This window comes from Notamacropus eugenii, chromosome 5 (assembly GCF_028372415.1).
Source record: "Notamacropus eugenii isolate mMacEug1 chromosome 5, mMacEug1.pri_v2, whole genome shotgun sequence".
In the NCBI taxonomy this organism is placed as follows: Eukaryota; Metazoa; Chordata; class Mammalia; order Diprotodontia; family Macropodidae; genus Notamacropus; species Notamacropus eugenii.
In genome coordinates this window covers 309,184,252-309,196,527 of record NC_092876.1, presented here as the reverse complement: position 1 = coordinate 309,196,527, position 12,276 = coordinate 309,184,252, and the positions used below count along the sequence as shown (strand labels likewise).

Below are 12,276 nucleotides of genomic sequence, written 5' to 3'. Positions count from 1 at the left end.
AAATTGTGACCTAATCATGACCTCAGTACCCAGACCTGCAGCTATATGGCTGCTATCTTAACAATTTGTTCCAGATATCACCTTGTAGCTCTGGAAGGTGCCCCTTACAGGGTGAGCTCCAAGATTCGGGACAGTGACTAGTAAGAACCTTATCTCCCCCTTTTCCTTTTGGTTAGAGCAGAGGTTCTCAAACTTATTTGGCCCTCTGCTCCCTTTAAAAAAAATTACTCAGTGCTCCCTGGAATGGTTTTTCTTTAAAAATTTGTGTCATTTCAAAAACATATAAAATTTTTAAACGATGTATCTTAAATTTAATAATTTATTATAAACTTGTGGGTTTTTTCTTGCATTGAAATTCTAATGATGTAATATTGTATCATGTAACTATATAGTATCATATTGTAACAAGTCATTACATGCATTTATTCCTACTGATGCATGCTGGACTTCCCAACAATGTGTGATACACTTGCCTGTCAACACTTGCTTGTTAAGATCTGTCAGCGGACTTGACCACTGATTGGTTATAACTTGCATTTTGTGTGTTTATTTGGAAAATAATGTAATCACCATTACTTTTACTCTATTATACAACAGATGAAACATGTACATAAGGTTTTTAAAATTTTTCTTCTCGTCTCTTCTTTCCTTATGCTTCCACTGTCCCCTTATTTTTATTCAATGACCCCCAATTGCACCTGAGGCTGCTACCATCCCCCTGGATCATTCCAGAGTCCCCCAGGGGGTGGTATCACTCATATTGGGAATGTATGGATAACAGCAAAGTAAGTCTCAAAGGATGAGCAAGAATCTCACTATATTATCTTTCCTCACAAATTTACCCCCTTCCTAAATTGTCTATTTTTGTTGAGGGCAATATCATTCTTCTAGTTTTCCAAGGTTCAGTCTCCCTGGCATCTTTAGCTCCTGAAGTTCCCTCACGTCCCATATCCAATCAGTTGTCAAATTTTGCTATTTCTATCTCCACCACATCTCTGGCATCTGTACCCTTTTCTCTACTCATGCAGTAACTACTCTCTTTCAGGGCCTCATCATCTCTTACCTGATTATTGTCAAGAATCTCCTAAGTAGTATCACCCACAAATCTTTCCTTTCCCCAACCCTTCCTCCACATTTCTGCCAAAGTCATTTTTTTAAAGTGTAGGTTTGACCATGTCACTTCCCTATTTAATAAACTCTAGTTACTCCCTCTGTTACTTCAAGGATCAAATATTATTTCATCCTAACTCATCATTTTCAATTCCTATTTTATGTAATTTTAAAAATGTGTACTATTATATCTATATAATTTATATTTAAGTAAATATACACGTATTGGGGATATATGCTCAAAAATGCTTATTATTAGGGGTGCATGACCAAAAAAGTTTAGAGACAAGTGACATAGACAAAACATCTTCAGTTTACAGTTTACATAAAATATCAAAAAACTGTACCAAAAAGCCCTACAGCATAGATGGTCTGTTGGCATGAGCCATAGTGCAATGGCTGCTGGGAAGGCAAGCAGAAGAAATACTGTCCAATCTCACTTGAAACAGAATTTTAAGCAGTTAAGATAGACACTGACTTCAGGAAGCGGTAGTAACAGAGTTCAAACAGACATGAAAAGATCTAAAATGAGCAAAAGAAACCAGCACCATCTTGGTAAATCCTAAGAAGACTATCTAACCAGGAAAGAAAGCATCCAAGTAATAAAAGCAGAATCCAGAGAATTTTGCAGAAATGTTGACTACCCAATTTAACACTGGTAAACATCCTAGGAGCAGATTTGTTTAAACTAAATTGTGTGACTGCCTTAGCACTTAGAATAGTTCTCTGTACATTGTCAAAGGTGGCTGAATAGCATGAGAAGAGGAACCTTTAAATTATGAGACTCACTCATTTTTCTTTCCTTTTTGTTATGAATTTAAAATAGTATGAAGATCAAAGTTCTTAAGTATACATGAATGTATGTGTATATATATAAATGTGTACACATATACATATATACATATTATATATAACACTAAATATATGTATAGTAAATATAAATATATCTTAAATATGTATATGTAAGTATAGTCAATGGTATAGTGGGCAGACTAAGAAATCTACATCTCTTATAAATTTTAAAAATCTAAGTAGACAAAAAAACAGATTCTAAAACTCTTTATTTCAAAGTTTAAGAAAAAGAACCAGGGTTTTTAATCGAGAGAAAGAAGACAGAGCAATGAAAAGTACATAATAAAATCAATTAGTACATTATGGCAGAGATAAAATCCAATGCCTCAAGCTCCTTTCCTACTTTGATTTGATTAAAGGGAAGAATATCTTAAATTTAAAAACCATCAGTCCTATAACAACGGCAAAAACCCAAACAGCCAAAAAACTTTGGAGGCTGAGCTGAAATGCTTCAAAGACTATGTCTTTTTAACTGGACTATTACTGTCTGTCTCATTTACACTGACAATCCTCAAGGAAGCACCATATCTTTTTAAATGTATTATACACAGCATTCAATTACGATCAATACTATATTTGCTGGCATAGTCTTCAATTTATGAACGGATTTGGCTTTTTTATAGGCTATTTGTTTGGAATTTGACATTTTCTCATAAAATCACTGTTACAAATTCCCAGACAAGCTCATACAATACTGATATAGGCAAAGGAAGCAATGGAAAAGGTTAAGGGAGATCTCTATCTCTTTTCCTGCATAGCAAGAAGTTTGTCTTTGGTACCCTGCTATTGCCCTTCTTTCATCCCTTTTTCACTTTAGTTCTTCCCAATCCCTTAATGACATCACTCTCCTCCACTCTCCACTATAACATCCCATGGGGAACTGCTTTTTCCTTATCTAGAAAGTGATCCATCTTCCTAAGTAGAGGAGATGACCAGGGGTAGATTGATCATTCGACAAGGGTAAAGAATGGGACCTTTTTTCTGGACCTGAAGTTAACTTCTCAGTGGAAAGTGTGGACATACCAGTTGAAATCATATTTGGGACTTTGATTGTCTCTTTGATGGATATGGCCATTCTCATTGACTACACATTGAAAAGACTAATATTATATCAATTAAAACAGACTTCTGTTTGGCTTCTAACTCCCATCACAAACTGGTTCCAGATAGCCTTTCAAGAAACATTATTTCTTCCTCATTTTCCAGCCAAACTGACCAATGTGCTGTTTTTCCTACCTCAGTGCCCTGGCTCAGGCAGTCTCCCACACGTGGAATGTTTTCCTTCCACACCTCTGCCTTTGAGAATTCCTGCCTCAGCTCCAGGGTCTTCTGTAGGAAGTCCATCCTGATCCTAAGTTGCTATTGTCCCCTTCATGGCAATTGTGTGCATTTTGCATGTAACTTTATATTCACATGTTGTTTTCTCCAACAGAACATAATCTCCATAAGGGTGGAAATGGTTTCATTTCAGCCTATACACACACACACACACACACACACACACACACACACACACACACACACGTGTACATATATATATACTCATATATATGTTTTTCCCCCAATGCACAATGCCTCACATTGTGCATTAGGCACTTAAATGAATAAATAAATTAATCTCTTTTGATGTGGGAAATATCTTTACCTTGGATAATTGTTGAGCCATCAACATCATATTGAAGATGACTGACTGAGTCACAGCTATTGTGCATCGGAACTACATCCTTGAGTTTAGTACAAGGCAGTGAGGTGGCAAAGTGGACCTGAGTTTAAATTTAGCCTCAGATACTTCCTTGCTTTCTGACTGGGCAAGTCACTTTAATGGGTCTACCTGCTTCCTCAAGGGTAAAACTACCTCCCAGAGTTGTTGTAAGAATCAGGTGAGATATCTGTAAAGCTCTTAGCACAGGGCCTAGTGCATAGTTGGTATTTAATAAATATTTTTCTTTTCCCTTCCCTTCCCTGCAAGGAAAATGACAGTGTAAAGTCTGAGTATCCTCACAGTTATTTTGATTAGAGTTAAAGATCTTCCTCATCCATTAATAGGCCTACTTTGGAGCCCATTAAGGGAAACTTGATTAAGGGAGGCTTGTTTTGTAGGACCACCTAGACTTTTGTTAATTAATGAGGCACTAGTCTGCCAGAGTCCTCCGACTCTGAAAAGTGTATATATACTCTGAGGTGAGGTTTTGCTTTGGGGGCTTGGAAGAAGATTACTATGCCAGGTGACACTCTAGGGACCATGCCTCCCCTTACCCCCTTTGAAAACCCAGATGTTGGTGCTTCTTTCTCTGGTAACTATATATGTATGTAATGGTCAGACAGTTGGATCTGTATGTTGATCTGTGATATATGTATTGCTTATGGTCAGACAGTTAGAAGCTATGTTTGTTGGTTTTTATTTCTCTGCTTGTATTTTCTCTGTTGGTGAATGTAATTAAAGTAGATTCTTGACCCCTCAAAAGTTGCTTTCCTTTTAGAAAAGCACATCTAAGAACCTGTACAGCAGGCCCTCCTGTGTGTGCCGGGGTGGCAGCTGCATAAGAAAACCAGTCTCTACCTTATGATAGCACCCCTTTATTTTTATTCCTAATTGCTACTGCTCAGCTAAATTGTACATTTTATTCAGAAGATTTGGCTCCAAATGAATTTTTACTGATTCTAAAGATCAAATCCATATCCCAGACCCATTTTCCAGGGAGAAAGATTTTCTGCTATTAGAAATATTGTAAAAGGCATGAAGTCAGTTTCCAGTGAGGAATGCCAATGTCATTCCAAGCAGCACTATTGGAATCAGTGTCTAGCCTGCACTTTTATGGAGATGTCATTCATTTTTATTTCTAAGTTCTAGTGTTTATTTTTTATAATTAATCACATGACTTTTGAAAAAATCTTTCTAACAAAGGAATTTTCTCTAGGTAGGGGAAGGGAAAGAAATGTACTGGATATAAAAACAAAAGGAGTCAAGGAAACAAAAAAAATTAAAACACCAATCACTTAGCTCTAAAGTCATACTTTGTATGTTAAGCAAGGTTTGTGAGTTAATGCCAAAATTCAGTATGCAGATTATCTTTACCCTATTCTAAAATGAGTGTAAAACCTGGGAAACTATCCTTATAGTTAGAAATGGTTTCTTTATACCTTTACCAATGCAGTCAATTTGCTCCATTTTCCCCCACCATCTATTTCCCTATATTTCTAAGGCTATAGTAGCTGAAGGTCACAAAGTTTCTTCCCCTGTATTTATGGTGGGAAGGAAAACAAAGACTGGTTCCTGCCATACACTAATAATAAACAGCTTGGATCAAATTCTCAGGGTGGTTATCAGACCACTAGACTATTATCTATGTACATATCAGACTTTGGAATAAATTTAAACCATCTGTTTGCTTCCAATACACATTTGTGGAACAGAATACTTACTTGCAGTGAGAAATGAGAATTGTAAACAAATAGAAAACCATGTGCAAAAAATAATACTCTGAGAGCATCTAAAGGATCACTGGGGAAAGATAATTAACTATGCCAACCACAAATGTCTGTGCAAAAGCTATGTCATAATTGTGACTCAGAATAAGAGTTTTTGTTTTCACTAGTTGTTTGAGTATCCTAAGGACAAAATGCTCCTCAAATAAACTAAGTCAGTGTTTCTGGATTAGAGAGTGGCTTAACAAATTGTGTTACATGACTATAGTGGAATATTACTATGCTGTAAGAAATGATAAATGTGACGGATGAAAAGTTCAAGAGATAATTTCTAGCTCATTAATAATCAATTCTATTAATTATGTCTAGCATATAATTAATAAAAATGGTGGTCATTTGACTTTCTCTCATAAGCCAAATCATGGAGGCTGATCAACGCTTATATACCTGGGAAGAGTGGATGTTCCTGACAAACAGAAATCAACTCTGATTGGTTAACAATTAATGAAACAGTGAATATTATAATGAGAGATGGGCTTATTCTAATGAGGAGCTGAGGAAGAGTGACTTTTACTATGTCACTCTTAAACAAAGAGACCATCTCCACATCCAGACCACCTCCACTTTGGACAATCTAAAGAAAAGGGATCCACCTCCACCCAAGCCACTTACGTTCCAGCTGAGTAGGGTCTCCCTAAGACTGAGGAGAATGCTAACACAATCTTATCAGCAATGTCCTTCACAAAGACTGGGCTTTGAATGAAGAAATAGAAAGGGAAAAAACCCTGACTCCTTAATATGAATTGGTTATTAATATAAGAATAATATAATCATTTCTTTTGTAAATATGAAGAATTCAGAGAAGCACAGGGAAACTAATTTTTAAAAAAGAGTATAATGATCTGATGTTGAGCAAAAGGAGCAGAACCAGGAGAACTTTGTGTACAGCAACAACTACAGTGTGTGAGAGTTTTTTCTGGTAGACTTGGAACTTCATTGCAATGCAAGGACTTAAAAAAATTCCCAATAGTCTTTTAAGGCAAAATGCCTTCCATATCCAAAGAAAGAATTATGGAATTCAATCACAGAAGGCAGCAGATCATTTCCTTTTGTATTGCATTTTGGTTTGCTATATGATTTCTCCCACTCATTTTAATTCCTCTACATAGCATGACTATAGTGAAAATGTATTTAATAGGAATGTATGTGTAGAACCTATATAAAATTGTATGCCATCTTGGGGAGGGAAGGGGGAGGTAGGAAGAACGGAGGGAGGGGAAAAATCTAAGTTATATGGTTGTGATTCTAGAACTCTGAAAATAAATTTTAAAAAAAGTATAGTAAGCCAAAGTAGGAAAACAATTTAAAGAATGACAATGATGTAAATGAAAGAAAAAAAAAAAACACTTCAAACTAGATACTGTGTAATTATAACCACCAAAACCTTAGTCCTGAAAAATGAGGAGATGTTCCCCTCTCTCTTCTTTGCAGAGGTGGGGGACTTTGAGTATGGAATGTTACAAATATCATCAGATTTTATTATTGTGTTGGATGGTTTTGCTGAACATTTTTTCAAACCTTTCTTTCTTGGTTTTTGTTACAAGTGAGGGTTTGATAGGTAGGGGAGGAAGAAGGATATATTCAAAAGTGAAAGTGATGCAAAAACACAAGTGAGCAGTAAATTTTAAGAAAGCACACAATATTCCTCTCTTAAATTTTCTATATCTCACACAAATACCCACGTGAAGCAGGAGATGAAGACTCTAAAATTCTCACTGTGATTCTGTGAGATTAGATGAGGGCAACTGCCATATGGCAGAATTGGAATTAGGATGATTAATTTATAACTTTAGCATAAATTCACAACAAATTTGCACAGATATTATCACTATTATAACTTGTTAAAATAATAGTGATTTTTGGAGGAAGTGATAGTGATTAGTCAAGATCTCTATTAATATTTATTATCACCAAAATGCTGCTACATCTAAATACTGACTATCACTCCTACCCTCCTCTTTTTTTCAACTTTAGAATGCCATTTTGAATCCTAGGTCTGACGTTTGCATTCTGAGGTAATATGGATTTTTTTTTATGGTCACAATTCACCTGTAATTCTACATTCATAATTTACCTGATGTTGGATGAACAATAAAGGATTCATCAGGTTGGAGTACAATGACATGAAACTCAAAATCAATTGGGCAGCTGCATTGTAGAGGAATAACATAATCCTCACTGAAAAACAAAGGAAGAAAAGATTAAAAATAAAACCAACTATTGTTAAGCTTTTAACTAAAATAGTTCTTTCCCAATAAAATATTTTGTTATTTTCTTTATGATATGAAAAATAGAGCCATTACTACTTAGAAAGTTTAACTGAAGGTGTGGCGCGCAGACCAGCTGGGCGTGTGATGTGTAGATTAGCCCAGCGCGCAGACCAGTGCAGTGCTTCAGGGTGCCATCAGAAGCAGTTCACAGATTGTTCAACACACAAATGTCACAGATAGCTTCAAAAGTCAGTGGGAGGGCTCCTTCACCCAGGAGAGGAGAGTGAGGTATGGACCTCCAGTAGCAGGCACTGCAGTGGCAGATGCCATTTTTGAAGCCCTCCATCTAGAGTCGTTGGGGAAATTGAATGACTGATCTGAATCTCAGCCCTGAGTGGCAGCCCTGGGAGAATGCCACCTAAATCCCCCGGGGGAATTGAGCCACTGATCTGATTCTCAGCCCTAAATTCCACCCAGGGCTGAGGAAGAGCATTGGCAGTGGAGCTAGAGGTGGTTGTGGTGAGGGAATTCCAATTGCAGATTCTGGGCAGAAAACTTTTTGGTTGCTGCCAGACCAGTGTGCAGGCCAGAAGAGGAGCAAACTCCTCTCCCTTGACTGTGCCACCTTGGAGGAACTGAGAACTTACAGGTACCCAGGCTATACCCTCCTCTTGACAAAGGACTCAAAAGTCAAGTAACTGATTGGGAAAATGCCCAAAACAGGAAGAAAAAATAAGACTAAAGGTTACTTTCATGGTGAACAGGTATTTTCTCCTATCCTTTCACATGAGGAAGAACAAAGCATAACATCAGAGAAAGTCAAGGCTTCCACATTCAAAACCTCCAAAATAAATATGCAATGGTCTCAGGCCATGGAAAAGCTCAAAAAGGATTTTGAAAATCAAGTAAGAGAGGTGGAGGAAAAATTGGGATGAGAAATGAGAGTGATGCAAGAAAATCTTGAAAAGAGAGTCAAAAGCTTGCTAAAAAAAATGCTGAAGAAAATAACTCCTTTAAAAATAGGCTAACTCAATTGGCAAAAGAGGTCCAAAAAGCCAATGAGGAGAAAAATGCTTTAAAAAGCAGAATTAGCCAAATGGAAAAGAAGGTTCAAAAGCTCACTGAAGTTCTTATAGTTAGAATAGAGCAGATGGAAGCTAATGACTTTATCAGAAACCAAGACATTACAAAACAAAACCAAAAGAATGAAAAAATAGAAAATAATGTAAAATATCTCATTGGAAAAACAACTGACCTGGAAAATAAATCCAGGAGAGACAATTTAAAAATTATGGGACTACCTGAAAGCCATGATCAAAAAAAAGAAGGTAGACATCATCTTTGATGAAATTATCAAGGAAAACTGCCCTGATATCCTAGATCTAGAGAGCAAAATAAATATTCAAAGAATCCACAATTTGAGATCTTGTAGTGCTATGTCACCTTCCCTAGCATTTCTTTTCATTAGTTCCTTGATATTCTGGACCTTTTGTCCTTCCAGATGAATTTTGATGTTATTTTTTTCCAGCTCTAGAAAATAATTATCTGATAGTTTGATTGGTATGGCACTAAATAAGTAAATTAATTTAGGCAGAATTGTCATTTTTATTATGTTGGCTCGGCCTACCCACGAGCAACTGATGTTTTTCCACTACTTAGATCTGACTTTATTTGTGCGAAAAGTGTTTTGTTAATTGTGTTCCTGAATTTGTTTTGGCAGGTAGACTCCCAAATATTTTATAGTGTCTACCCTAGCTTTAAATGGCATTTCTCTTTCTATCTCTTGCTATTGGGATTTGTTAGTAGTATACAGAAATGCAGAAGTTTGTGTGGGTTTATTTTTTAACCTGCAACTTTGTCAAAGTTGTTTATTATTTCAAGTAGTTTTTTACTTGACTCTCTGGGATTCTCTAAGTATAGCATCATATCATCTACAAAGAGTGATAACATAGTTTCTTCTTTGCCTATTCTATTTCCTTCAATTTCTTTTTCTTCTCTTATTGTATAGTTAACATTTCTAGTACTGTGTTAAATAATAGTGGTGATAATGGACATCCTTGTTTCACCCCTGATGTTATTGGAAATGCAACTAGCCTATCTCCACTGCATAGAATGCTTGCTGAAGGTTTTAGGTAGATACTGTTTATCATTTTATGGAAAGTTCCATTTATTCCTATGCTCTCCAGTGTTTTTAATAGGAATGGATGTTGTATTTTGTCAAAAGCTTTTTCTGCATCTATTGAGATAATCATGCGGTTTCTGTTAGATTTGTTGTTGATATGATCAATGATGCTAATAGTTTTTCTAATATTGAACCAGCCCTGCATTCCTGGTATGAATCCTACCTGATCATAATGTATTATTCTCATGACAAGTTGCTGTATTCTTTTTGCTAAAATCTTATTTAAAGTTTTTGCAAATATTCATTACAGAAATTGGTCTATAATTTTCTTTCTCTGTTTTGTCTCTTCCTGGTTTAGGTATCAAAACCATATTTGTATCATAAAAAGAATTTGGGAAGATTCTTTCCCCAATTTTCTCAAATAGTCTACATAACATTGGAATTAACTGTTCTTTAAATGTTTGATAGAATTCACTTGTAAATCCATTTGGCCCTGGAGATTTTTTCCTAGGGAGTTCATTGATGGTTTGTTCAAATTCTTTTTCTTAGATGGGGTTATTTAAGTATTCAATTTCCTCTTCTGTTAGTCTGGACAATTTATATCTCTTAAAATAATCATCCATCTCATTTAGATTGTCGAATTTATGGGCATACAGTTGGGCAAAGTAATTTCTAATTATTGTTTTAACTTCCTTTTCATGGGAGGTGAGTTCACCCTTTTCATTTTTGATATTGGTAATTTGGTTTTCTTCTTTCTTTTTTTAAAATCAAATTGACCAAAGGTTTATCAATTTTATTGGTTTTTTCATAAAAGCAACACCTACTTTTATTTATTAGTTCAATAGTTTTCTTAATTTTAATTTTACTAATCTCTCATTTGGTTTTCAGTATTTCTAATTTGGTATTTACTTGAGGATTTTCAATTTGTTTTTTTCAAGCTTTTTCAGCAATTATGAAAACCCCTTGGTACTGGCTAAGAAACAGAAAGGTAAACCAGTGGAATATGCTAGGTACTCAAGACACAGTAGTCAGTGAATATAGCAATCTTGATAAACCCAAGGACCCCAGATTCTGGGATAAGAACTCACTGTTTGACAAAAAATGCTGGGAAAACTGGATAACAGTGTGGTGGAAACTAGGCATAGACCAATGCCTGACACCATACACAAGAACAAAGTCCAAATGGGTACATGATCTAGGTATAAATATTGATACTATAAACAAATTAGTAGAATAAGGAATAGTGTATTTATCAGATTTATGGAGAAGGCAAGAATTTTTGACTAAACAAGAGATAGAAAACATTATGAAATGCTAAATGGATAATTTTTGATTATATTAAATTGAAAAGTTTTTGCACAAACAAACTCAATGCAACCAAGATTAGGAAGGAAGCAGAAAACTGCAAAAGAACTTTTGCAACTAGTGTCTGGGATAAAGACCTCATTTCTAAAATATATAGAGAACTGATTCAAATGTAAAAGAATACAAGTCATCCCCCAACTGATAAATGGTCAAAGGATATGAACAGGCAGTTTTCTGAGGAAGAAATCAAAACCATCTATAGTCATGTGAAAAAATGATCTAAATCACTATTGATTAGAGAGATGCAAATCAAAACAACTCTGAGATACCACATCACACCTATCAGATTGGCTAATATGAGAAAACAAGATGATGATAAATGTTGGAGAAGATGTGGGAGAGTTGGAACACTAATTCACTGTTGGTGGAGCTGTGAGCTGATCCAACCATTCTGGAGAGCTATTTGGAGCTATGCCCAAAGGGCTACAAAATTCTGCATACCCTTTGATCCAGCAATATTGCTCCTAGGACTGTATCCCCAAGAGATCACAAAAACGAGAAAGGGTCCCACGTGTACAAAAATATTTATAGCAGCACTCTTTGTGGTGGCCAAAAACTGGAAATCAAGGAGATGCCCATCAATTGGGGAATAGCTGAATAAATTGTGGTATATGAATGTAATGGAATACTATTGTGCTATGAGAAAGGATGAACAGGAAGACTTCAGAGAGGCCTGGAAAGACTTAAATGATCTGATGCTGAGTGAAAGGAGCAGAACCAGGAGAACTTTGTACACAGCAACAACCACAGTGTGTGAGGATTTTTTCTGGTAGGCTTAGAACTTCACTGCAATGCAAGGACTCAAAAAATTCCCAGTTGTCTTTTTAGGCAAAATGTCTTCCACATCCAGAGAAAGAACTGTGGAATTCAATTGCAAAATGTAGCAGATCATTTTTGTTTTGTATTCTGTTTTGGTTTGTTAGATGGTTTCTCCCATTCATTTTAATTCTTCCATGCAAAATGACTATGGTGAAAATGTATTGGGAAAATGTAATGGGAATGTATGAACCTATATAAAATTGTATGCCATCTTGGGGAGAGAGGGGGGAAGGAGGGGAAAAAATGTAAGTTATATGGTAGTAACTGTGAAACACTGAAAATAAATAAAATAATAATAATAAAAAATAAAGA

The 12,276-nt window shown here is 35.7% G+C and overlaps 1 protein-coding gene across 5 annotated transcripts in view; it reads right to left on the bottom strand.

Annotated features, from left to right (window-relative positions):
• The window catches only part of CFAP221 (cilia and flagella associated protein 221), a 104,652-nt gene that overhangs the window by 65,732 nt on the left and 26,644 nt on the right, over window positions 1–12,276 (bottom strand). For all 5 annotated transcript variants that reach the window (XM_072613339.1, XM_072613338.1, XM_072613341.1 and 2 more), the window contains one exon: window positions 7,523–7,626. In XM_072613339.1, the coding sequence (XP_072469440.1) occupies window positions 7,523–7,626 (104 nt within the window). The remainder of the gene's footprint in view (window positions 1–7,522; window positions 7,627–12,276) is intronic.